This window comes from Macrobrachium nipponense, chromosome 21, assembly GCF_015104395.2.
Source record: "Macrobrachium nipponense isolate FS-2020 chromosome 21, ASM1510439v2, whole genome shotgun sequence".
NCBI classification, from domain to species: Eukaryota; Metazoa; Arthropoda; class Malacostraca; order Decapoda; family Palaemonidae; genus Macrobrachium; species Macrobrachium nipponense.
The window spans coordinates 23,577,462-23,604,961 of NC_087212.1; the positions used below are offsets into that span (position 1 = coordinate 23,577,462).

Below are 27,500 nucleotides of genomic sequence, written 5' to 3' on the forward strand. Positions count from 1 at the left end.
CGATTTTGGAAGTAAACTAGAGGGGAGCGGTGTGATACACTGATAAATCACTAAAGTAAACATTAAGTTGGCTGATGCGACTACAATGCTGACAGTTTGACAGTTGACTCCTCACTCGTTGTTTCGCCAAAACGCCAATACCATTTACGCGGCAAAACAATTTGAATGACATTGTCGTACGTGACAGAAAAGAATAAAAAATTAGTATCTACGTAAACGATGTAGTAGGCATCAAGCTGGTGAAATGTACTCGGGGTGTTATTCGGTTGGAGCTAACCTTTTAATTCGATTTAAAAGCAGAAAAAAATGCACACGCGGAAAAAAAATTTACGCCTGGCATTGCTGTGTTGAACTACAGGAAACTGACGATACTGATTAAAGTTCCCATAATTTCGTCTCAAAGAAAAGCAATTAAACCATAAATGTAATGAGGGTATCAAACTAATGATGCAAAAGAACAACACACAAAAGCATACATCTAACAGGTTCTTCCCAAGCCCTCGTAGCTCCTCCTCGTCATCCCTCCTCAACACATGCCCATACCATCTCAATCGTGACTCTCTTATCACGTCTGTAATCTTTACTAAGCCTGCTTGCCCTTCTTATTTCACCATTTTCCAATCTCTCAAGCATCGACATTCCCATAATCCACCTCAGCTAGACCGGGGGTTCCCAACCTGGGGTACATGTACCCAAGTGGTACATTTTTACTCTTCTGGGGTTACATTGGATCTGATAGAATGGCCAGTACTGTGCAATAGTTCCAGTGCTGTGCAATAGATAATGTAATCTCCATCGAGATCGCGCAATGTCGTGTCTTTATTTTTTGTCATTCCCTCATTTTAGTTAGCAAAGCTTTTATTTAAGTTAATCAAGAATAGTGTGAATACCATTTACTTTTCACTATTATGGAACTTCCCGTGGCTGTAATTTTTAGGGGTATACAGGGATTTATAAAAAAAAAAAAAATTTCCAAGGGGTAGGTACAGAAGAACAAAAAGGTTGGGAACTCGCTATATCTATGCCATAGATATTGAGTGTTCTCAGCCTTTTTGTTCTTCTGTAGTACCCCTTGGGAATTTTTATAGGTCTAGAGCAGGGGTTCTCCGCCTTGCTGAACACTCCCGTACTGGCGAGTGGCGAAGTTCATCGGTCAATTAAGAAGCGCAAGTGTTCATGCGCCTAGAGATAGGCTGATAATTGTCTTGAAATTTTTCAATGAAGAAGAGCAAGTGTTCATGCGCCTAGAGATAGGCTGATGATTGTCTTGTAATTTTTAGAGAGAGAATTGTTACGTTTGTTGAAACGCCGAACCAGATTAATACTGAACATGAAATCTCCATAGCAGGGTAGTGCCGTCGGCATCAATGCATCTCACGCGATGCAGTGTAAGGAATTTTTTATTTTTTTTTATTTTTTTTGCAAGCGTCCCTTTACCCCCGGCTGCAACCTTTTTCATTCCTTTACTGTACGTACCTCCATCTCCATTCACATCCGGTATCTTCCATCATACTTTCTACCCTCTCCTAACAATTGTCTCAACATTATTTTCAGCGCGGATCGAAAGACCTTAGCCTTGGCTTAAATTTTACATTCTAATTCCAACTGAACCTGTTACTATGAAAGAATGACATAATTTACTATTATAGTAAATAATGAAAGTGTTGTTAGGATGAACAAAAAGGTAAAGAAAACAAACTTTGTAAGTGATTCGATGCCAATATCGATTTGTTGGAGTTCAAAGTTCTTCGTGCCTTATCGATATGATAGTGAAAGTTATAAATGCTAGTTATTAATTGTTATTCTTGAACAATTAATTAGTCATCTAGGCACACGCTTTGCCGGATAGCCAGTCAACGTATAGACAATTTCATATTCTGCGGACACTGTTTATAATAAGTTCTGTTGTGAATTATCTATTAGAAAATATGAGCGAAGACAGATGTATTACGTGCTTTGCTCTTACTCAAGCTCAGCACTGCTTTTGATGCAGTTGTGGATGAACGTCGGAGTGGTGGGAAGTTCAAAAAGATGACTGCAGAGTATTTGAAAGGGTACGTGTGTGACAGGAAATACGGTGTACAGATCGGGAACTTGCATTCATCTATGAAATATTGAGAAGAGAAGTTCCCAAGGAAGCGTGTTTTAGCTTCAATCCCATTTTGCGCTTACGACGGGATAATGTAAATACCACAAGCGACAAGGGGTCAAGTTTAAGGTATTTGGGGATGGCGCCTTTTTTTTTTTTTTTTTTTTTCCTCGTAAACGACATGGGAGATACAAATGAAGAAATAAATGACGTTAACAGTGTTAAGGAATGTATGATATTTAAGGCTTTAAAATTTCGCAAAAATAAAAATTTATTTTGGTAGGAAGGGAAAATAATTTGGGAAACCTGATTTTCCGGCTAAATATAAATAGCCAGCTAATCTATTTTTGATACCTGACATTATGCTTGAATTAGGTGTAATCTTGAACTGTAATTTGTCTCTCGGTACTCAAATCTATGATGTAACGATTATTGGCCATCACCTTAGAAATATTGAATGTTCGGTGTAAAAAAATATATACATACTGCAATATATTGTGCCGTAAATAGAGTGTACTACTGCAATTCGATCATACCTACACCCTTGACATTGCTGTGACTATTGAAGTGCCACTTGTGGTTTGGGTTACTGATATTTACCTGAAGGCAAAGAAGGGCCTCATTAAAAGGTTTTGGATTCCTTAGTAGAGGAAATGCCCCCTTAATGGCAAATGATCCTTTCAAGCTCTTGGGGGATGCCTAGAAAACAAAATAATAGCATTCTCACTTGTGTATGGCGTTAAAAGTCAACAAATGGCTGGGGCATGGAGCTTGTATTCTCATTCTTGCATTTAAAGAACTACCAAGAAAGGATACATACTTTTCGGGCATGAATATTTGTAAATGTGGTGTGGATGTTCTGAAGCTTAGAATTTACGGAACAGTCATTTGTTACATTGAATACAACATCGTCAGTAGATCTCAACAGCAATGACGGACAAACAGCATAAGGATATTTCTTAATTATGGAATGAAACTGCCAACATTAGGTTCAACTCACAAGTAAGGTGTCCTAAAATTTCAGTACAGTCATAGAAATTAGAAACATTTACTATCTAATACTTTCATCAATGATATTTGAGTCACCTTACTCTAGTAGATGTCGTAGGCAATATTGATTTTATATTATAAATTGCCGCCAGATGCCGAATACATGAAACAAACATACTGCTTACTGAATTCATATTCGAACATGAAAATAATTTAAGGCAAGTAGTATTTCAAATTACAATACGAAACAGTAATAATTCATACTACTATTTCATATTTTCTGTAGACGTACTATATGTACACTATTTTTTTTTTTTTTTTTTTTTTTTTTTTGCTGGAGCTCTAAGGTAATTAAGCAATTGGTCCAAAATTTAGGTATACGTCACAGGTTACAAAGCTATTCACGTACCATGACCCTACAAAGACCACGCTTTAGTAAAGCAACTGTTTTCTGCTTCTAGATACTATGACATGACGTCATATTACAGAATGGGATTTAAATACCAAAAAAGGGATCACACAGATGAATTTGGATGGTTTTCATGTGTGGATGATTACTTACGCTTTGTTTTAATGAATCTCTCTCTCTCTCCTCTCTCTCTCTCTCTCTCTCTCTCTCTCTCTCTCTCTCTCTCTCTCTCGCAGTTTCGTATGGTTCTGCCAGTTTTGCAGAGAAATTGTTGCAATCCTGAGCAAATAATACCAGGCTCCTATCTCTAAAAATTAGTAAGCTGTATATGGAGACTACGATACTTATGACTAGATTTGATCGAAGATTATGCGTTCACTGTCGAACTTAAACTGATACATAGCACACAACAATAATAACAACAACACCAAAGGTATATATATATATATATATATATATATATATATATATTATATATATATATATGATATATAATATATATGTGTGTGTATATATATATATATATATATATATATATATATATATACACATACAGGGGTATAATCATAATAGTATTAATTTAGTAATTAAATAGCGGTCCTTAACTGCTATTTTATGCATAATCCAGTTTTTATCCCATTTTAAATTGTTGTAAAAACTGGATCATGCATAGGATATTTAATAACAAAATTAATACTAATATGATTATGCTACTGCCTAACTGTACTCACATAGAATACCGCCTTTGTACTGAATGAATGAAACTCGGTTACGAACTACTACTTTTCAAACACTGAAACTATCGAGTTAGCGCTCTTGTAACTGAGAGAGTCGACGTGAGCCCTTACAAAACTTTCTACCTTCAGAAGGTACACCAGCTGTGGTCAATTCCAGACCGAAAAAGTTTTTGCATTACGGTACGTATTACATGTTTTACTATTACTTTTGCTAAGTGTGATAATCGCGTGGTTTGGTTTATGAATTTTAAAGCTGTACTGCAAGGTGGTGGGTTGATTGTGTTACAACCCTCGGGTTCTTAGATTCATTTGAAATTTGTGACTTGTGCTTACTGAATTCTAAAATTCTTTTGCCAAGGCGAAATGAATAAGGCAGTGAGGTGCCTTGCTTGAGACTCCAATTTTTATTTGAGAAATCCTATATTTGATTACTAATAGAGTTACGTGAAGCATATCTAGCATATGGTAACTACTTTCCTTGGAACTGTGGTTTCTTGTATTCGATGTTTCCTCGAGCTTTTCTTCATTACTGAAGACTGTTTTCCGTGTCTGATTCTAAAGTTTACCTACTTAGCTCCTGACTTAAATTTTTGCCTTGCGGTTAAGGCTTGTTTAATCTTTCCCGTTCGTTATATTTGTCTTGTCTTGTCTTGTCATGGGCAGTAACCTTCGTATCCGACTCTTAGATTGTGCTCATAATATCCGTCACTCTTCCATGAAATTGTTTAGCCGCTCTAAAACAAGATTCTCTAGCTTTGGAATTTATTTTTGCGGTCACTAGTGAAATTGAGTGAACAAGTAATTTTCTTGTTTTTAATGTAAACTGCATGGCTCAAGCTCGTAGGATAGTGCACTTCCTATTTTATAAAGTGCTTGGGGTTGTGAATCTCTGGTATTTTAGGGGCATCGGTTACTTTCTCATGTTGTAAAGGTTTTGGTTTAATTACGTAGGAAGGGTTGTAATTACTGAAATGTAATCCTGGTGAATAATTGAGTTGGGCAACAAATACGAAAGAATGTGGGTCAAGGTCTATGGTAAAGCGGTAGACGGGTAGTAGGTTAAAGTGTTTAGGCTGACTACGGTAAATGTGAGCATTTCTCAATTATGAATTACAGGAGTAATGGCTATTCCCACTGGTCTGTTAAAGCAACAATTCGTAACCTAACAAAATTGTTTGTTTATTTACCGTTAGCGGTTTCCGTAAGTCAGTCTCGTCCCACTTAACACTTGTTGCTACATCTGACGGAACCGTTCTGCAAATCTTATGTAATTAATGGCATAATTATCCAGACCGTTCGTACATGTCTGAATGCTTCGGGTAGAGTGGTTGCTCTAGCAAAAAGTGATTGGGTTGTATATCTAAAATGATTAATTTCAAAAACTGATTATAGAATCTGAAGTTAACAGAAACGCCAAATAGTAAGTTATTTTTTACTGACGCGGAGACTGCACACACTTAGTGTTCATCGTAGGTTTGAAGCAGTGACAGTACTTTGGCATACGGTGTAATATAATAATTTTTATTTTGTTTCAGATACAGCAGCGCTCTATTTGGAAGAGAAGTGCATGTACAGAGAACCTAAAAATGAAGTGCTGCAAGTTAGTTACTGTCTGCCTAGTAATGACTGCACTAACTCTTGCCGAGGAAGATTTGCCATCGGATAAGGAAGATTTACTATCTGATCCCATAGCTGGGGAGGTTACAATAAATTCAAACAACCGCACAAAAAGAGTCGATGTCACGAAGGTAGCAAAGATAGGAGCAAAAGCAGGAATGCGGGCATTAAAGATAGTATCAGATTTGACAAAAAAAGTAGGAGGGGATATAAAGGACAATGCAAAGAAAGTAAAAGTTATGGCAAAAAATTTAGGAAAAAAGGATGTAGGAAAAAAGGCCAAGGACAACACAGAAAATGTCAACGACAAAGTAGATGATGCGAACGATCAAGTAAAAAAAATGGATAAAGTTATAGACAAAGCAGAACAAGATTTAAAAAAAGCTGGAAGAACGGCAGCAGATACATTAGAAAAATTAACAGATAATGCAAAACTCAACGCCGGGAAACCTGAATTCATGGCATTGAAACTACAAGTAGCCGAAATGAAAGGACCAGTCGGCTTCGATGAAATGAGCAAACAAGATGACCTCGATAAGGCTACAGGCAAACCTAATTACGTAGGTGATTTTCACTCGTCCGATAGTGTACAAAGACCTCGAGCCGAAGACGACACAACGCTTACGAACAGCGCGACTAGCACAGGGAGCTCTACTGATGCTCTGTCAACTACGAACATCGCACCTATTGCAGAGAACTCTACTGATACTATATCAACTACTGTGATGACAACTACCGATGACGAAGTTACGGCTGTTCCTGAGAATTCTCCACAGGAAGCTAATGATGGGTGTCGCAGTTCGATTTCGATTGTCGCTATCTTTTCTTCACTGGTGTCGATGCTATTTCTTAAAATGTTCAATAATATAAGTGTATGAAAGTGTACACGTGCAGTGGGTTTATAACTTGTGAAAATACCTATGTAATCCAACCAGGATTAGTTGCAATGATATTCATGGTTCTTTATATGATAATTAAGTCTTGTCACCCTTACCTTGTACAAACAAAGTGTATGAAATAACTGATCCGCTCTTCAGTCTTCATGAATACCAGATTCGTAAGAGTTCCCAGTTACAGCAGAAGTTTGCTTTGCTTTCACTGGTTTTAGCATATTTAAGGGTTATGATCTTTATTTGATTTTACGGATACAAACTGTTTGTGACTTCTGCAGTATATCACTAACAAATCCTCTGAATATTATTGTCCTTCAGCTTCTAGGTGAATGTTTTTTGCTCAAAGTACTTGGTGTAAATATAGTAAGCCTTATAATATTAGTGGTAATAAGCCTTATAAGACTACAGTGGTAATAAAGTTTCATACGTTTTGGGAAGTAAAGCTGGGGATCCCTCCAGCACAGTGAAAAATAATGCAGTTCACTACTAGGAAGAAAGTGAGACTTTTTAAGAACTACTTGCTAGTCGTCGTGAAATAGTGTAAAATATAAAGCTCACGAGGTTCGGAAAGTAAATCCTTCCTCACTGCGGAATTCACAACATACACACGAACAAAGTACCTTTGCGGTATAAGCATATATGAAACTTTTATAAACCACAATTAATTCTTATTCCTTCCCTATTTTAAAGTTACGTTCGACCTGCCTTGAGCAAATATTGGCAAATGTGGGGAAAAAAAACAAAGGTTATTTGTTCCCTAAATGCTGTGGTATGAAAATTCCACACCACTGAAATACAGATTTAAGTATTACTGGGTTCGACTGAAGACCAGAACGGAGATTGTGGTAACATGGACAGGTTAAATCGAAAACTATCAAGTTTTAAAAAATTACAGGTAACGCAATAATTACTCTGTAATTGGTTGACTGGTTTAGGTTAAGCAAGCTATGTGCTAGCAGGGGCTCGTATTGCTAGAGCAAACCTTCAATGTATGGCAAGTATAATTTGGTTAAAAGCAGATTTAGTCTCGACTTAACAGATAAATAAATATGGTACGTATGGGCTTAACTAAAAATTAGTATGCCCTACAATTCGTGATGCTGCAAGCTCAAACGTTGACGAAAAAGGAAGGGAGCTTCAAGGGTTTGTAGAGTCTTTGGAAAAAATCGTGGTGTCTAATGCCCAATCAGGATGTTCCATTCAGGCAACACTAAATGCCTTCAAGCAAAAAGTCATCCGTATGTTTTAGCTACTATTGGTCATGGGAACATAATAAATGTGGTTGGCAATATAATCGGGTCTTTGGATTCCAGCTCGTTTTAGTGTCGTGGGGTTTCAACAACTAATTTTGCGGTTGCTCCACAAGAGGGATTTATTCTCTTTTAGAGCAATACTAACCAGATATTGCTTTGGATACAGGAAAATGCTTGGGCAACCAAATCCACCCTCGTCTCTTCTGTATCTAATCTAATAATAGTAAGAAAGGTATTGGGGAGGAGTGACCCGTAAACTACTCGTCACAGTCTCCGGAGACTTCAATTGTTTGTATGTTTGTTTGTATGGTGCTTTTACGTTGCATGGAACCAGTGATTATTCAGCAACGGGACCAACGGCTTTACATGACTTCCGAACCACGTCGAGAGTGAACTTCTATCACCAGAAATACACATCTCTCACTACTCAATGGAATGGCCGAGAATCGACCATTCTATTGAGGAGTGAGAGATGTGTATTTCTGGTAAGTTTACAATAGGATGTACAGAAAACTGAACACACTACTAGAAACGAATAGAGCTCTGCTTTTTCAATCTTCACAACAAAAATGGTTCAAATCTACCTAGCAAACGGCCCTTCTCACCTAAGGCAATGGTCAATAACAGGCAGTAAGCGACCATAATCTAAACTGGAAATGGCAAACAGGGAATGGAATGAGTGTAACCTATTCCTAATATTCTTACCACAATTTGCATGTGGCCAATCAGATTATTGCATTAGTTTTCATCTGGAACATTTGAACATGGAACAAGTAAATTTAAGGAATTTTAACTTGCAACAAGTAGGGTTAAAATCTAGCTTAATTTTTGGGTTACTTCCACTCTGATAATTTTTAACTACATCTGATGCACTGGAAAGTCGGGAGGTAATTTTGTCACTGCATGATACATTTAAATTTCTTTTTTGTACGTGACGAGATCATCAGATTTCCAGGGTCTTATATAAGGAATAAAGTTAAAGGCCTGTCCACACGAGCGGGCCTGATCGGCGTGCTCCGGTGTTGACGGGCAAATTCTGGCGGGCTTACTCATGAATGTTGTTCACACAGGTGAGGCGATGGAGAGGTGGGCTTACCCGACGATGCCAGTGGTGCGTTCAGTGCGGTACGATAAACACGGTGCCTACCGCAAAGAAGAAGATATTGAAGCATGATAATTGCTTTGTGTGTGATGAAAAAGAAGAGATATGGTGCAAAGAATGGCACGGTAAAAGAAATATTTATGGTTAACGTACGTCTGCCAGGGTCGAAGTTCAAGCCATCGGGCACCACCATGGTGATTTTGCTACACGACCCATCGGGCAATTTGACGGTTTGCCCGTCAAGTGTGCCCATTAGAGGGGAAGTCCGCCGATCAGGCCCGATCGTGTGGACAGGCCTTAAGAAAAACAAATAGTCTGCCCACTTCCGGTCCCAAATAAAATGTTACCCGAGCTAAGGTCCGTCTGATGATATGATAGGCGTTTAGCAGGGCTGCTTTATTCGATCATTTTCACGATGCGTTGCAGGAAGGCTCTTGAGTGGCAGCACTGAACTTTTATCGGAAAATTTTTTTTAAGAGAATTATATGTGCACACTGATCGTGTACTTATCAGTTAAATATATCTTTTTGCATTAGGAAATGTTTACATGTTGGGTTTCTCTTCTTGATCAGGCACTCAGTCTCGGCGAGGAACATATCAGTCAACGAACAAAATTGTTATCAGTATCCGGACATGAATAAGTCTTGGGGCGATAGGCGGTATCAGCTGGTCCCACCCTTCCTCGGGTCTCATCCCTTGTTGACTTTGAGAAAGTGATCTTGATTAAGAAGAATATATACGAAAAAAGACCCAAATATCTGAGGGAGAGACAACTATACTCTATTTTTCTTCTGACGAAAATGCACTTAAAAGCAGGAGGTAATTTGACGATGATGGTTGAATGTAACATGTTCGAGTGGTATCGTTATATTTCATATAAGTGCTTCATGATCCGGATTTAAGCTTGTTTTAATAACCTAAATTTCTCCCTCCAACATATGTTATGTCTACTCATAATGCTATCGAGTTACGAGACTATAAAAAATATGTCCCCAAGTCCAAAATCTTATAGCACTGCTGCTGAAGTCAGCCTCTTTACAATGTGCTGCGGATACACAGTTTTCCCTGCAGAATTTTTCATGTGTTTTTTATGCACTTTAACGCAAATTGGAACAATCACGCCTATTATTAGAAGGAACAGGTAATTATCAATGTTTTCCAGACACTGGCATAACTAAGGGGTGGGGGGGCCACTCTGGCATCTTTTGAGCAGGTCTGGTCTGGCATAATTCTAGATTATCTAGCATATTTCGTCAGATCGGAACACTGATCAGCGATTTTCGACTCTGCCGTTGGACATTTAACGACTTTTGACAACGGCAACCCTGGTTTCTCCTCCTGGGTGGAGCGCGCTCGTCTCTTCTCTTCCGGAGTTTAATTTTCATGACTTTCGTATTTTTGCACGGGAATGGTGCGGCACTTTTTCGAAAGGCGGAATTCTGCTTAAAAACGCAGAATTGATAACAATTACTATATGCAAAGTTTTATAGGGAGGTGAAGCAAACGCCCTTCTATATCTTAAGGCGGCAAAACAGTTTCCTCTTGGTTTGGAGCCTTTACAACCCAGCAAGCACTTGATGAGGTTATACCTACAATTCAACAGCTGTGTAAATCTGAATGGAGTTGATTGACGGGAAGATGGTAAACGGGGGTACCATGCAATTGTCGGATTGGTAAAAGTTGACTTTTCACTGCCGAGTACAAAGGTCTCTATCACGCCCCGCCCGCCCCAACTACCGAGTGTGAGATCTGTACCAAAGCGCACAGGTCAGGTGTGAGTATCTGGATGTTTGTGTGTACTGTCCCGCTAGCATATCTATTGTAAATATCTACTACTATGCATCAGTCCTCTGGAAATGGTATAGCAAAGCCGAAACCGGTCAGGATTAATAACACTTTTTCATGTTTCCCTGTGGTTGCTATACACACACACACACACACACACATATATATATATATATATATATATATATATATATATATATATATATATACACGTGTGTTTGCAACCAAAATCTTGCATATGCGACTTTTCAGCACGAAAACAAAATCAGATGTAGTGTTCATCCTCTTCGGACGAAGTTCCGAAAACCATTTCGCAATGATTACGCCTCTCTCTCTCTCTCTCTCTCTCTCTCTCTCTCTCTCTCTCTCTCTCTCTCTCTTTATAAACCATATAAGTAAAGTGGACGGTTGTCCTCAGTGTCCTGACATCACCATATTTTTAGATGACACTGGATATCACCCACTCTAATCCATTTTTGAATCTGGTCCTGTGATAGACGTAGATTTTGTCTTATGAAGTAAAAAAAAGTGAAGAAAAGATAAAATGAGAATTAGGTGAAGTAAGAAAAGAGATGGATATGAGAAAGAATGGTAATGAAGGAGGAGCGTCGAATGAGAAGCGAGGATTGATGTCAAACATCCGAAATGAATTAAGAAGTTGGAAGAGGATAGAATGGGATGAGACAGGTGAAGAGAATTACTGGCGATAAGGCTTAAGAGAGACATACAACGAAGAGAAGTACAAAAATAATGAGAAAAGGTAAAAATAATAAATATTAATATAGGAGTCAGAAGTACGAAGAGTAAGACCCACTGGCATGAGAAGACAAAGCGGGAATGTGAGGAAAAGAAATTAAATACGAACAGAGTAAGAGGACATTTAAAGAATGCTTAATCGAAAGAAGGAAGCAAGGGAGACGTAAGGACGAAAAACTTGAAGAATGAAAAGTGAGGAGCAGCGAAAGAGGAAATGTGAGATGAAAGCAGAAGAATATGAGAAAGAAATTGAGTAAAGAAAGGGATTAAGGAAAAAGAATTGTAACGGGAAAGTTGAATTGAATGTAGAATTCAGGCCCAAGGCCAAGCACTGGGGCCTATGAGGTCATTCAGCGCTGAAACGGAAATTGACAGTAAAAGGTTTGAAGGTGTAACAGAAGGAAAACCTCGTAGGGTGGAAAGTTAGATGGAAGAGAATATGAAAGGAGGTACAGTCAAGGGAACAAAAGGGGTTGGACGTAGGGGCCGAAGGCACGCTGCAAATAACCTTAAGTAATGCACACAGTACACCCCATGAGGTACACTGACGATACTAACACCCTACAGGGGTAACAGGGAAGTGGCGGAAACGAAAAGACTCAATATTTCGCTGAAATTTTAAAAGACTAAAACGCTTGTGGGATCATGTCAAGAATAGCGACCCCACTATTTTTCAAGACAATATTATACCACTTTTATATATATGTATATATATATGCGTATATAATTATGTATATACTATATATATATATATATATATATATATAATATATATATAATATATGATATATATATATATATATATAAGACAATAATATACCACTTTGATATATATATATATACACATATATATAAATACATGCATATATATAAATCAAAGTGGTATATTATCGTCTTGAAAAATAATAGGTTCGCTAGTCTTGACATGATCCCTTTTTGATGTTTATGAACTATTAAGTTTGAAGAAACTTTCAGTTAGCTCTGAAACTTTATATCCTCAGTTATTTATATACTGGTATACTTAAGGTAGCTGCTGGGAGGTCAAGTGAACCGCCTATGTTTTCCATAGGTACTTTTCTCTCTCTCTCTCTCTCTCTCTCTCTGACATTGCTCATTTTCAAGATGAAAAGAGAGTAAATATATTTATAACTGGAGCGCCTACGAAAGTTACAATAACTCCTCAGAATACAGCCAAAGATTCCAAGTTCCATTAACTTCAAAGGAATGTCAGCGATGCAAAAATATTAACACCTGTTAGATTATTCCGGGATGAGTCTGGTCTAGAAGGAAGTATGTTCCTTGATAGAGATACTTTTGTAATAAAGAATAAAAGTAACGGAATTCAAACTTTCATAATTAAATTAAAAATAGAAGCCTTTAATGAATTGTATGAAACACATTTTTTCCATTCCAGTGTATATTTATCTTTCCTTTGATAATGTATACAAGTACTTGGAGTTGTTTCTCACGTTCCGGAAAACTTAAGTGCCATTAGGACTGTTATTGAGAGCACCCAATACTACCCGAATATAATGATCCCAGATTTTTGGGGAAAAATAATTGTTAAATTGAATCATGTCATTCAGTCATTTACATGTTATTCGTTGAATATCTGTGAAATCCAACTATGATAACAAAAGTCATCAATCAAAACATGATGGATGGATACACAGATAAACAGGAGGACGATCCCCCGAATTCGTCTTGTTTTCATAAGACAACGAATGAACATGACTAAACTCACTCCACAATTGTATATAGACTAGACAATCTCAATACTGTATCCTATTCTGAAACAAACCAGAGGTTCATCTCCTCAAAGAGTCAGATCTTGGCCATCTGGTAAGTCAGTCAAGAATTTACTGAATACAAATGAAGTACTAAATATTATTACACTGTAATTTTCTCTTACAAGGAATGGGCGAACAAAATATGCCACACGACAGACAAAGGAAAACCTTTGTTGAACCTCAACCACGTTGCAGGAGGAGGGTGCCAGGTCCTGGAAATTTATGCATCATAACTACACAACCGAAAACTTAATAAAACTACAAAACGTAAAGAACTCTAATCCAATATGCATTACATACTCGTATAAGGCAATTAAACTTTTGTGCTGGAAAAACTTTATTTGTTAACAATCATTTCTGGGTACACGTTCGTGTGAATTTCTAAAGTCTGCCTATATTTAAATATCTGCAATTATGATTTTATTTACTGAGATGGAATAAGCACTGCATTACAAACATGATATAACAAATTGCACCTGCAATTCACAGCGTAGCTTCCAACAAGATAATAAGTAAATGCTTAGATACTACAAAGGCGTTAATTATGCATTTGCTATAGGGACATACAGTACACGATGGAATAATTCAACTTTAAAACCTTACCATTACTGAATAACTTTAAGTCTATTCAAGTCTCAAACCTTAAAAACTTTGAAAAACTCTAAAAAAGTACTCTTGTAAATTTACGTTATGCTGAAGACCCGCACAATTTCTACCTGACCCCTTGCGCTTCAAGACACGAAAAATGGACAATGTTGAAGATGAAATCGTGTTGATGGCATCACAATGTCAGCTGGGGATGCTGACAGCGGGAACCTCATTGCCTTTCATCTTAAGGTGTGGCTGGAGCAGTCTGCAACATGAGGAAACAATCAAGAGGTGTCTCATCAAATAGTTTAGAATGCCTGTTGTAAGCACAGTTTTCTTGACATCAAGTACAGTGAATTTAATTTTTAAGGCAGCGATCTCCTTATCTGATGATTAATTTAATTTCACAAGTTTTTTTTTCATCTCTTTACTTCGCATAAACTTTACAAATATTCAAACTTCGTCTCCTCACCACGTTGCTAAATGTACAAGCGATGTTGCCGGTGTTGCATTTACAGTTAGCACCTTTGTCATTGGTCCATGTCTCTCCATTTTCACGTTTCACGGCCCCATCCATACAGCACTCCTTATCTGGATCCTTCATGCCAAGGATTGACTGAACAACCTGTGAGATTTAATAATAATAATAATAATAATAATAATAATAATAATAATAATAATAATAATAATAATAATAATGCAGAAGCAAATCCACAGTTATGTATGGGTACATATATTTAAAGTTAAATAGCTACAGAAAGCTTTCGGGAATCTGTTTGATTCCCCTTTCCAATCTGATTGAAAAGAGGAATCGAACAGATTCCCAAAATTTCTCTGTACAGATTTATCTTTACATATATGTAGCCATACATTTCAAGACCCATGCTACTATGGGTATTTTTTTAAATAACAATAACAATAATAATCAATAATCTTACTATACTATAATGGGTTTTATGTCTGTCCGTCCGTCTGTCATTGAATCACGGCCAAACGGCTAGTCCGATGGGCATGAAACTTGGCAGGGTTATAATTGGGACCCCTAAGATGGTTTATAATGGGGTTTCGAGTGGGGGTGAGAAGGGATTCCCTGCAGCGAAGCTGGTTATGCCCGTGAAACGGGACTGGTTATGCCTGTAGACTTAGTTACTTTACGAATTTATCATACATAATAGTTAAAAAAACACTAGCAGTCACTGATATGAAGCAGCAGATGAATATACTTTTAGTAATGATTGGTAAATTGCTATTATTAATAATAATAATAATAATAATAATAATAATAATAATAATAATAATAATAATGAGTGGCTAAAGAGTGCATGGGAAGAAGGACTATAAAAGTAGACGAAGACCCAGAAATATACAGAGACAGGAGAATGACAAACAGAACAGAGGACTGGCACAACAAACCAATGCACGGACAATACATGAGACAGACTAAAGAACTAGCCAGCGATGACACATGGCAATGGCTACAGAGGGGAGAGCTAAAGAAGGAAATTGAAGGAATGATAACAGCGGCACAAGATCAGGCCCTAAGAACCAGATATGTTCAAAGAACGATAGACGGAAATAACATCTCTCCCATATGTAGGAAGTGCAATACGAAAAATGAAATCATAAACCACATAGCAAGCGAATGCCCGGCATTTGCACAGAACCAGTACAAAAAGAGGCATGATTCAGTGGCAAAAGCCCTCCACTGGACCCTGTGCAAGAAACATCAGCTACCTTGCAGTAATAAGTGGTACGAGCACCAACCTGAGGGAGTGATAGAAAACGATCAGGCAAAGATCCTCTGGGACTATGGTATCAGAACAGATAGGGTGATGCGTGCAAATAGACCAGACGTGACGTTGATTGACAAAATCAAGAAGAAAGTATCACTCACTGATGTCGCAATACCATGGGACACCAGAGTTGAAGAGAAGAGAGAGGAAAAAATGGATAAGTATCAAGATCTGAAAATAGAAATAAGAAGGATATGGGATATGCCAGTGGAAATCGTACCCATAATCATAGGAGCACTAGGCACGATCCCAAGATCCCTGAAAAGGAATCTAGAAAAACTAGAGGCTGAAGTAGCTCCAGGAATCATGCAGAAGTGTGTGATCCTAGAAACGGCGCACATAGTAAGAAAAGTGATGGACTCCTAAGGAGGCAGGATGCAACCCGGAACCCCACACTATAAATACCACCCAGTCGAATTGGAGGACTGTGATAGAGCAAAAAAGGAAAGAAAAAAAATTAATAATAAAGGATCGCTGTATTCAACGACTTAATCTTGTATAGGATTTTTTCTACTATATTCTGATCGGTGGGGTTAAAATTCTCCTCGATGATGTTTTTGAGGGCCCATTCATCTATACATTTTCTAAGAAAATTTGCCTTATAGAAAAGCGTGATCACCTCGGGGGCATCGGGCCTCCTTCTGACCATCTCTTCAATGTATCGATTTGAATGTCTGTTGTTGACGCGTTGCTTAATGAATGTGGAGTCCCTCTTCACCAACGTCGCTGTCGATGAGACCATACAGATGATCCTGAACCGGGCGTATAGGGACCTCACCGCTCCATCCCTGAAAATCCTGAGCACGTCCTCCATGCCCTCCTGGAAATATGCACCAAGAGCGCCACCTTCTCCAACCATTGAGGCTGCATTTGCACCCAGATCGACGGGGTGGCGATAGGTTCTTCCCTCGGAGTCCTCTTCGCCAACTTCTACAAGGGTACTTTGTAGCAGAGGGTCTTCGAAAGCATTGATAAGCCGAGGATGTATGTGCACTACACTGATGACACCTTCGTATGTGCCGAATCCTGGGAAGAAATTGAAGACCTAAGGCATGCTTTCAACGTTGAGCAGAGTGCCCCGAGAGATATAAACGCTCCCCCATCAGTGCCTACATCAGGAGAGCCCTCTCGCACGAGCATCGACAAATGGTACCAGCAGGAACCCAGCCCGATGACCACGAGTTGATCAAGCTTTTCTGTACAGGAAATTTTAATAGCAACTAGAAAAGATGAATGGGCTTTCAAGAACATCATTAAGGAGAATGTCAGCACTGCCGACCAGATTTAACTGGTTGTCTTCTACAAAAATGAGAAGACTAGCAGCCTGGTCATGCGCTATAATCCAGGCCCCCACTGCAAGAACCCTTGAAGAAGACTAATGTGGTCTACCGGTACTCGTCACTCGTGCCCCGTCCAAGGATGCCTCAGCTCATACATCGGGATGACCACCATGCGCTCCTCCAAGAGGATTTCCTACCACGCTCAAGAAGGAGCCAGCTAAAACCATGCCAGGACTGCTCACAAATAGAGAATCCAAAAGACAGACATCATACCGAATATGTAAATCATCGATCAGACCACAGACCACCGCTGCCTCCGCCTCCTGGAAGTCTTACACATATGGAAGGAGAGCCCAGCATGAATATTACACAGGAGGCCTTTCTCCTCCCTACTGCCGCCCAGAGGGCAGCAGTGAGTGGCCCCAGAACGAGCCAGCCAATCATGAACGTCTACAGGATGGAAGGATTTCCAGTCACCATCCTCAGAGTTACTGTACCACTCGCACGGGAGAAAACCCACGACAACTGCAGCGGGACAATAGGCTCTGCCCAAGACCAGCCTAGCCAATGAGAATTCAGCCCCCGGTGTAGGAGCTCTATCAATAATGCTACACTCGACCCGTTTCCCCAGTTCCTCCACGAACTCGTCCTGAAGATGACCAGTGAGGTGGTCGAAATATGTAGACGGTACCAAGAAGCAGTGATACCAGTAATACCAGTATTCCAGACGAAATTCCAGATCACGAACCTCGCCAACTAATTCCCGAGATGTGATGCTATTATTGCAACAGCCCCGCCTTTTCTGTCATACCTCTAGGTTGGGTTAGATTAGATCAATAGAGGAATTTGGGTGTGGAAAACATAATGAGAGCATTTTCAAGCAGATTCTGAGGTTAGTTTTTAAGATATGGCATTCTGTTTTTTTTTTTTCAGGGAAGGTGTGGTACTTGGTACAGTTCAGGAATATGCATCCTGCCCGAACCCGACCACGGATTCATAACAACCCAAACAACATACGACGGACCCCTGCTTAAATGACGGATTTCCCCGCTAGATATTTTATTCCTAAATAAAATTATTCCTGTATCAGCAGCTGTCCTTTTTCCAATATGAACATCGGCCCGAAAAGCAAATAATTAAATTTTTTTTTTAAACCGAAACAAGATTAATTCGTTGAATACAGCCATCCTTTTTAATAGAACTTGTTTGAAGGAGGGTCTACTTCCTCATTAATAATAATAATAATAATAATAATAATAATTAATAATAATAATAATAATAATAATAATAATAATAATGTCAACCATCTGGAGGCATGGGAACTCTGTGGTACATTCACAGAAGGAAAAAAAAAAAACTCCTTTTCTTTGGCCCCTTCTTGTATGAGAATAAGGTCCCGTATGCTATATTTACTGGAAACCCCTGGAGCACAAGTAGTATTCTATTTATTGTAGAGATTAGGACTGAGTTCAGATTGGGTTTGCGTTATTACTAATAACTGACAGATTGTGTAAAATGTGAAAATGACTGATTTTGAACACCTTTGCAAACACTCGTGGTATGAAGATTCTGAGCAAAACGCTTATGGTGGAACGAGTGATTTGGCGTTGTTGGCGAGCAGTTCTCACATCGATGTCTTTATCACAGAGTTCTTTATTTGGGCAGAGATTACTGAAGAAAACCTCACTGTCTTAAGTAACTTTCTAATAAGCACTATCCTTGTTCACTGGATACTATCTAGTCATAATCTGTTGTTGAGAAGGAAAGTGTTTGACTCTAAGGAAAAGCCTTTCCGAAGAAAATGGAAACAAAAGAACTGTTTCTAGATTTACTTCACACACACAGATAAAACTATATATCTGTTATATATATATATATATATATATCTATATATATAACTTGTATGTGGTGTGTGAAGTAAATCTAGAAGACTCTAAGGAAAGGCCTTTCCGAAGAAAAATGAAAACAAAAGAAATGTTCTAGATTTACCTTCACAACCACACCCAGTTTATATACTAATTTATATATATATATATATATATATATATATATATTATATATATACACACAGATATATATAAATGTGTGTGTATGAAGTAAATCTAGAAACAGTTCTTTTGTTTTCATTTTCTTCGGAAAGGCTTTTCCTTAGAGTCAAACACTTTCCTTCTCAGCTACAGATTATGACTAGATCGTATCCAGTGAACAATGACAGTGCTTATTAGAAAGTTGCTTAAGCCAGTGAGGTCTTCTTCAGCAATCTCTGCCCAAATAAAGAACTCTGTGATAAAGACATCAATGTGAGAACTGCTCTCCAACAACGCCAAATCACTCGTTCCACCATGAGCGTATTGCTCAAAATCTTCATACCACGAGTGTTTGCAAAGGTGTTCCAAATGAGTCATTTTCACATTTTACTCCTTTTGTCACTTACTAGTAATAACGCAAACCTAGACAAAGCCTATCTAAACTCAGTCCTAATCTCTACAATAAATAGAATACTACTCACATAAGGGAATAAATGCAATCAACAAAACAAATATTAAAACAATTCAATGAACAATCGTCTAGCTAGAGGGCTAAGATGGCCGACTGAAACGACATTCCATCCCTCTTTTGTTTTTGTTCTTTTTTATAAAAAGGGAAATGCTCATCTAATAATAGTTTGGCTTCTGGTAGTTAATTAAGCCGAACTGACTGAGTAACTGGGTAGCCTGAACATTAATCCTGGTCGATGGTTTCTGTAGAAATATAGAAATATAGACTAATACTTTAACAACTATTATTAAGAATATTCTACCGTACCTGTACCACGGTTTGCCCAGTTCCAAGCATGACATCGATGAACTGGTCATATTTATATGAGTCTGAAAGGCAAAGGGAAAAACGAGCATATAACTTGAGTCCAGCGTTTAAATTGTGTGAGCAGATGACATAACTTAAACAACTGGTAAGAAATCTTTCAAATCTTATAGATATCAAGATGATAAATAAAAGAGCACGGACAAAAGTACAGAAAAATGTTTATGCATTATGGAAGGACAGTCAAAGAAACAGTTGGAGGGCACATAAGGTAATCTCTAGAGCGAAGTGGTGAAGCACCAAGGTTATTTGAATCCGTGCTGTATTCGGTGAATGAAGAGGTACATGAGAAAGGCTGAACAATGGGGTCAAGATCCGGGTAGATTTAATACAAATTTACCAAATACAATCAATGAAAAATTAGTACTTGCGACAGAAAACTTAACATAAATAAAAAAAACTGTAATGAAGATAATTAAAAATTCAATTTATTGACGGTGAGATAATTGACGTATTAAGAAGTGACTGGACAATTCATATCTTGCTTACTCCCCCATCCCCTTTTTAATTCTAATTTATTTTCTCTACTCCCAGCCCTTCGTCTCATTTACTTCCTGTACCAACTGTATCCTGACACATTGCACTTTGTTTTCTGAACACGGGAAGCCCTCCACAGTACATGACCGCCTCTCAAAATATTCCACTTAGCACTAATAAGAAGCTCAAACAAACAAGGTCAAGACTTACCATCAACGTCAGCTGAAACTTCGATGGAAGTCCCACCAGTATCGTTCTGTGCCTGTACCATGCCCACCTACAAGAATGATAAAAGATGTAAAGAAAATGAAATATCTCGAAAATATGACACACGAAGTGATATACTGCATGGAAAAATTTTCCAGAAAAATATTGGTTCGTGTCTCATGTATGTGAAATCGAATCAACTCACCATGGCAACTGCAAGGCCCAGACCCAAAAAGTATGCTGCAATAACTCTGGATATCATGCTGGATTATGAAACTGCAACGAGTCAGAAAAAGTAAAATAGTGTGATGCAAAAATAAAGTGTTATCATTAATAGAAAAAAATAGCGTGTAATAAAGACAAAACAGTAATTTGATCAAAGTACAGACAAGGTATGGAAACATTAATTTTACTGTAAATGATTTACATCGGCAATGACTAACTAAAAATATGGAAGTTCCACGATAGAAAACACTTTAAATTTGCAAACTTAGCCGGAATTTTTTTTAAACAAACTGCTTAGCTAAATACTAAAGTTAGCGTGATTGATGAAAACTAAAAACTCGACCAAAATCTGTTGCTTTCCATATTTGGGTAAAGAGTTAATGAATATAACCATTTGCATAAGATCTGTTTTTTTCCAAGTACAGGTCACTAATAAATAAAGTATTAGTACTTATATAAATACGTAAAAATACACGTAAACATAAATACAGACATTTGTAATGCAATGCTACACTGGAGACACGAATACAGAGTGCGTCAAATCTATCAAATTGACTGATTAGAAGTTATATGGAACAACATTTCTGGAAGGGAAGATTAAAAAGTTAAGTTGAAGTAAATATCCTCCAGGCAACAACTACAAGTGAAATACTAGTGCGAAAGAAAAAAAAAGGGGGGGGGGGGAGAGAGAGAGAATGGAACACAAATGAACACCAGGGATACAGAACAACAGCGTAATATCTAAATGTCACCGTTGACGGGCAGGTGTTCAGGTGAAATGTCATAGTATGTTATCAGCAAATGTGAGTATTAGGAAAGGCTCATTTACTTCGTGAAATACGGACATTATATCCATATCCAAGTCTACAAGTTGGACAAGAGACGAAAAAAGGCAGTGGTCTATCACCCGAGTTTCAATGCCTTGAGACGAATTTGTTTGTTTTGTTTGTATGGTGTTTTTACGTTGCATGGAACCAGTGGTTATTCAGCAACGGGACCAACGGCTTTAAGTGACTTCCGAACCACGTCGAGAGTGAATTTCTATCACCAGAAATACGCATCTCTAACACCTCAATAGAATGCCCGACAATCGAACTCGCGACCAACAAGGTGGTGCGCCAACACCATACCGACCACCCCACATGCAGCGCTTGCCTTGAGATGAAATAATTCGCATTTAATTGTCTTCCATCGTTTTTACTAGGCGATAACTTTGCGTTACTAGGAGGGAGAAAAAACTACATTTTCACAAAAATGAAAAATCTTAATGCACGTAGTCAACAGCTGATGTGCATACATGAGTTGGATAAAATCCAAGCCCCATAACTTTAAAAACCTCTCCTACTTTACATACACTGAATGAATAAATAGCATGCAACTGCAACATCTTTGACAACATAAGCAAATACTTTCATAGGAAAGTGTTATGATAAACCCGATTCCTGACGCCCATAGTGCGTCATTTAAAAAAATGAACACAAGACTAACAAAACAGTAAAGCAAAAAACTTGAACTAAATTCCGTTGTATTCTGTCTTGAGAAAAACCCACAAGTGTACAAGTATATAAACATATGCTGTTTGCCTAAGACACACAGGTGTTTGACACCTGACAGTGAAATGTCTGACGTGTATCTCTGAAACGCGACTTCGCGTGGAAGCGGTAGAGTGCTAATAATTTTTTTCTGTTAATTAACTTGAATTCTTCTAAAAAATTACGTAAATATATACGTTTCTTCCCAAAACTGCATGCTTCCTAAAGAGAAGGATGTATATGGAAAATAAGAACTCCAGTCACCGATACATTTAGCCTACAGTTATTGACTTTCAAAATGAAAGAAGTGCTACAATTTCCACATCTTTTCCTGTAAAATGCACCTAGCAAGAGATAAGCCACCTCTTACTAAAATCATTATTTCACTCTATCCTCGAACTAACTTTCGTAATTCTGACACCTGACTCAAATTATATTATCAGCCTAGCAATTCTTTTGTAATGTTCTTCGTAATAACCAAGAGCCACGGTCAATATACTATCACCATCGTACGCTCATTTTTTACTTAAAAGCCAAAGCACCTTAACATAAGAAGACGTAATCTTTACTAAACGTTTCTTTGTCAACCTTTCCTATATCTTGTACACAGGCCTCACTGGAAATTCGCTGTAGAACCCCGTTTAGACATGGGAACTGGACTAGTAACAAAATGCTTGAAAAAAAAAGAAATTTCTCTCAACAAGGACATCCTACTTTCAAGTATAAAAGGACAGTCAACTTTTACATTCTAACAAACTTACCAAAAATAACCAAAACAACAAATTTATCTAAACTAAACATCAGATTGGTATACACTAAAATTCAATATAGAATTTAGGTCAAAGGCCAAGCGCTGGGACAAATGTGGTCATTCAGTCCTGAAATTGAAATTGAGTTAAAAGGTTTAAAAGCTATAATAAAAGGAAAACCTCCCAGTTGCACTAAGAAACAACTATTAGGAAAGGGTGGAAAGAAAGATGGAAGAAGAGATTATGAACGGAGTTACAGTGATAACAATGAAAGGGGTTGCTGCTAGGGTGATGGAGAGACACTGCAAAGGACCTACCCATTGGAATAATGCTTAAAAGAGCTCTATAGGTGTCTGTACGACGAAGAGCTAAAAAACTTACATTTATAGAAGCCAGGTAAGGTTCAGCAATAAAATACTACGAGACTCAACAGACTGCTAAAAATAACAGACAATTTATAACATCAAGGAGAGTTCTTACACATTCCTAAGATAACAAAACTATTACCAAACTTTAATTAATCTGTTAATAAAAAATCTGAAAAAATATTCCCCAGCCTCAATTGAGAGGAAAACGAAAGAGAAACTTAAAACTTGACTTGGCCTTACACAGCAGAGATTAATCCAATAAGCTACCAAGAGATAGATATACAAGTTGATGTCAACTCTGCTGTACTTATTCCTAGCCGAATTCAGGTCCTGCGCTTAGACTAGAAATCAATAAACCTATTTTATGATAGGACGTTTGCATCCAGGGCTTCATAATAGAAAAAAATATGACATCTATAGAAACATCATCAGTGACCACAAATATCTGTTGAGCTAAGAATACAAGAGTTAAGAGTCAACACAAATATTAAAGAGAGCAAGGTTAAAAAGGTTAAAAATACACCTGGCTTTCTTCTCCTTTGTTTCCAAGCGCTAATCCACAAGTGACTTACACAGTCAACTAGCAAGAAATTAAATAACTTCAATGCTTTTTCAGTCTTCAACAAAGGACAAAGAAAACAGCAATAATACCACTAAGATCATTCATTCCTATACTGACGGTTTTCCAACCTCCCATGGTCTTCCTCAAGGCTACTCTAGATTCTCAATGGAATTACAGTCCAATATATAGAAGAATACAGCCAAAAACGATCGAAAACCAAAAATAAAATACGAACACTTAAAAATGGGAAAATTTCATACAAAATTCCCAGTCTTGAAAAATAATTCATAGCTTTCTCAGGCTAGAGGGCCTCACCCTGAAAAACTTGTTAATCATTTTTTAAAACTATTAACTTTCCAATAAATTTTCAAATGTTTAAATTTTTGTTTTCGAGTCTTGTGTTTCGATAATTCTTTAGCAATAATCTGTCCTATCTCTGAACACAAATCCATTGTGAATCTAGAGTACCCCTTAAGTAGACTATGGGTGGTCGAAACAGTGTGTCTTAGGAATTAATATATATATATTTAATATATATATAATATATATAGATATATATATATATATAGAGATATATATGTATATATATATATATTATATATAATATATATAAAATTATAAATATAAATATATATACATCAATATCGTCCACAGGAGAAAAGTTAAAATAAAGCTCTTGAAGAGGCCTAGTGGAAGGCGAAATTATCGAGCTACTAGAGTCTTTTATTCTCTTTTCTCCTGTGGACGATATTGACATATCTCATCTTCGTGTTATGAAGATTATATCTATAATATATATATATATATATATATATATATATATATATATATATATATATATATAAATAAACACACACACACACACACACACACATATATATATATATATATATATATATATATATATATATATATGTAATTAATATATATACATATATCCAGTCTCACAAAATACCTCTGTGAGTTCAGAGAAAAACAAAATTAAAATATTTCCTCCTTAATGAAAGCAAACTAAGATTTAGACTCTTCTGATTGTCTAAAACAGTTTTGCTTTGATGAACCTGCTTAATGAGATTAAATGACTCAGAATTCTGCACGCATTCGGCATTTTAAAATACCGTTTTTATTCCACACTGGAGATAGCCAGCAACCAGTGGAATTTACAATTCTGACTAGATGGAGTAACTTCACCTACACATGTATAAAAAAAAGTATCTCACAACCACCTTCTGGCGCTAAAACCCGCAAATGAAGCTATAGAAGACCATAATAATATGCCTTCATCACAGGATGTAAGAAGCAGGAAACAAGAGTATATAACAATCGCACGTACTTAGAGGTAATAAGATCAGATGAATAACTTACACCTATAAAAACAATTCAAATGAGGAATAGGCAAGAACACTTACCGTCAGGTTTCTGGTTGGAGGAGGTGGCGGCTCCCGTGGGAAGACGTTTGTCCCTCAGTCAATCCACTCTGGGTAACGATGCGGTCTACGACTGGGAGGAGGAGGAGATGCCAAGTGTTATCCCGATCCAATTCTGCGATGCACATCTGTGGCACAATACACACCTGGCGCGTATTGTTACCATAATCATTCATAACTGTTCACGATCTTTCTCCAGATGCGAATAACGAAAGGTTACGAAGAACCTCATTTACAACCTTGTGGATCCATAGCATTCGTAACGCAAAGGGAGATATGTTCCCAAAAGCATAACGTAATATATAAATCATGTCTGGATACAGACCATGACAAAAGGTGGCATTTCGAAATGTAGTAGCATGAGACAGGTGTCTCAAAAGACACTTGTACAGGTAATACTGTGGGAGTAAGGTTATTTGGGGTTTCTCGATCATTTTCTCTTGGCTCCTGGTTGCCTTGAGAAATCCAATAAACAAATCTCTCTCTCTCTCTCTCTGTAATGCGCCCACAAAATTACGTATGCTTATTATACATACATATACGAACACACACACACATATATATACATATATATATAAATAAAGGTTAATGCCACGGAAGAAAATGAAAACACGAGAACTGCCGAGATCTTTCGGTCTTGACTACCCTTTCTTAAGGTCCGACCTTAAGTAATGATCTCGGCAGTTCTCGTTTTTCATTTTCCTCCGCGGCATTACCCTTTATTTAGACAGCATCACGTTTAATATATTTCGTGGTCAAGTTATACATTATATATATATATATATATATATATATATATATATATATATATGTGTGTGTGTGTGTGTGTGTGTGTGTGTGTGTGTGTGTGTGTGTGTGTAGTGTGTGAGTGTGTTTGTGTGTGTTTGTGGTATGTATAATTTAGATACATAGCATACAAATAAAAGAATATATATCTTATAAACACAATCAATTTAGAGAAAAATTTCTTATTATTTTCACATATCTACAGAAAAAAAAAACCATGAAAAGCACGTTGCAACATCCACCCCGTCTCAGAACGCGTGCATACAAACACATACTGGTCACTCGGGTAAAACATACATGGTGATTTGCACGCCTGCCAACGGGTCTAGTTCTGGACCTTGGCGATACGATGATGACTTGGAGATGTCCTTCGAAATACCGAAGGTGTTCGAACAAGGAGAGGATAAGTTAAGTATACTTATCTTAGTTTTACCAGACCACTGAGCTGATTAACAGCCCTCCTAGGGCTGGCCCGAAGGATTAGATATTTTTAGGTAACTAGGAACCAATTGGATACCTAGCAACGGCACCTACAGCATATTGTGGGATCCGAACCACATTATATCGAGAAATAAATTTCTATCACCAGAAATAAATATCTCTGGTTCCTCGTTGGCCAAGCCGAGAATCGAGCTCCGGACCATCGGATTGGTAGCCACGCGCGAAATCGACTCGTCCAACGTGGAACTATACAAGGAGAGGATTAATGATGGACACATACACATATATATATATTATATATATATATATATTATATATATATATATATGTGTGTGTGTGTGTGTGTGTGTGTGTGTGTGTGTGTGTGTGTGTGTGTGTGTACACTGAAATATAAAAGTACTATATAAAAATTCTTGCTACAAAACGTAGTATGTTAACAAATATATATATGCAGACCTTACAGCTTTCGTCCAACTGCTGTGGACTTGCTCATTAAAATGGAATATAATACACAATTCAGGAAACGAAATAAAGTGGGAAATCATAAAATACGAAAACATTACAGAAAGTAAAACTGTTCAAACAGGCTGTTAGGCCCTTGTCAACTCTAAAATTCTTCTAGACCTTCTTGGTGGAAGAGACCTGTTGTATTACTGTCAATACCGAATTTACAAGGGAACTAAGGGCATGTACAAATAACCAGACAATACGCATACAAGTATAATAACATGCTATACAAAGAATAATAATTCATATAGCTTTTTTACCTAAAAGAAGAACAC

At 37.5% G+C, this 27,500-nt stretch overlaps 2 protein-coding genes across 3 annotated transcripts in view; one reads left to right on the plus strand and one right to left on the minus strand.

The window, feature by feature from the left end:
• The first annotated feature begins 4,263 nt into the window (after nt 1-4,263).
• On the plus strand, nt 4,264-7,029 carry LOC135197845 (uncharacterized). The gene is made up of 2 exons (XM_064225023.1): nt 4,264-4,405; nt 5,761-7,029. The coding sequence occupies exon 2, from the start codon at nt 5,812-5,814 to the stop codon at nt 6,718-6,720; it is 909 nt and encodes a 302-aa protein (XP_064081093.1). The 5' UTR covers nt 4,264-4,405; nt 5,761-5,811; the 3' UTR covers nt 6,721-7,029.
• A 6,487-nt stretch (nt 7,030-13,516) lies between these two features.
• Nucleotides 13,517-27,500, minus strand: part of LOC135197846 (uncharacterized) — a 57,179-nt gene continuing 43,195 nt past the window's right edge. Inside the window, exons 1-6 of one of the 2 annotated variants that reach the window (XM_064225024.1) lie at nt 25,474-25,589; nt 20,834-20,904; nt 20,632-20,698; nt 19,888-19,949; nt 14,482-14,634; nt 13,517-14,274 (exon numbers count right to left, since the gene is read on the minus strand). In XM_064225024.1, coding sequence (XP_064081094.1) covers nt 14,254-14,274; nt 14,482-14,634; nt 19,888-19,949; nt 20,632-20,698; nt 20,834-20,890 — 360 coding nt within the window. In that variant the 5' untranslated portion in view covers nt 20,891-20,904; nt 25,474-25,589 and the 3' untranslated portion in view covers nt 13,517-14,253. Of the gene's footprint in view, nt 14,275-14,481; nt 14,635-19,887; nt 19,950-20,631; nt 20,699-20,833; nt 20,905-25,473; nt 25,590-27,500 lie in introns of those variants that run through there. The other variant, XM_064225025.1, reaches the window with a different exon arrangement.

Bases quoted from the DNA above. Each gene is read 5' to 3' on its own strand.
- LOC135197845 (XM_064225023.1), top strand. From the start codon at position 5,812: ATGAAGTGCTGCAAGTTAGTTACTGTCTGCCTAGTAATGACTGCACTA.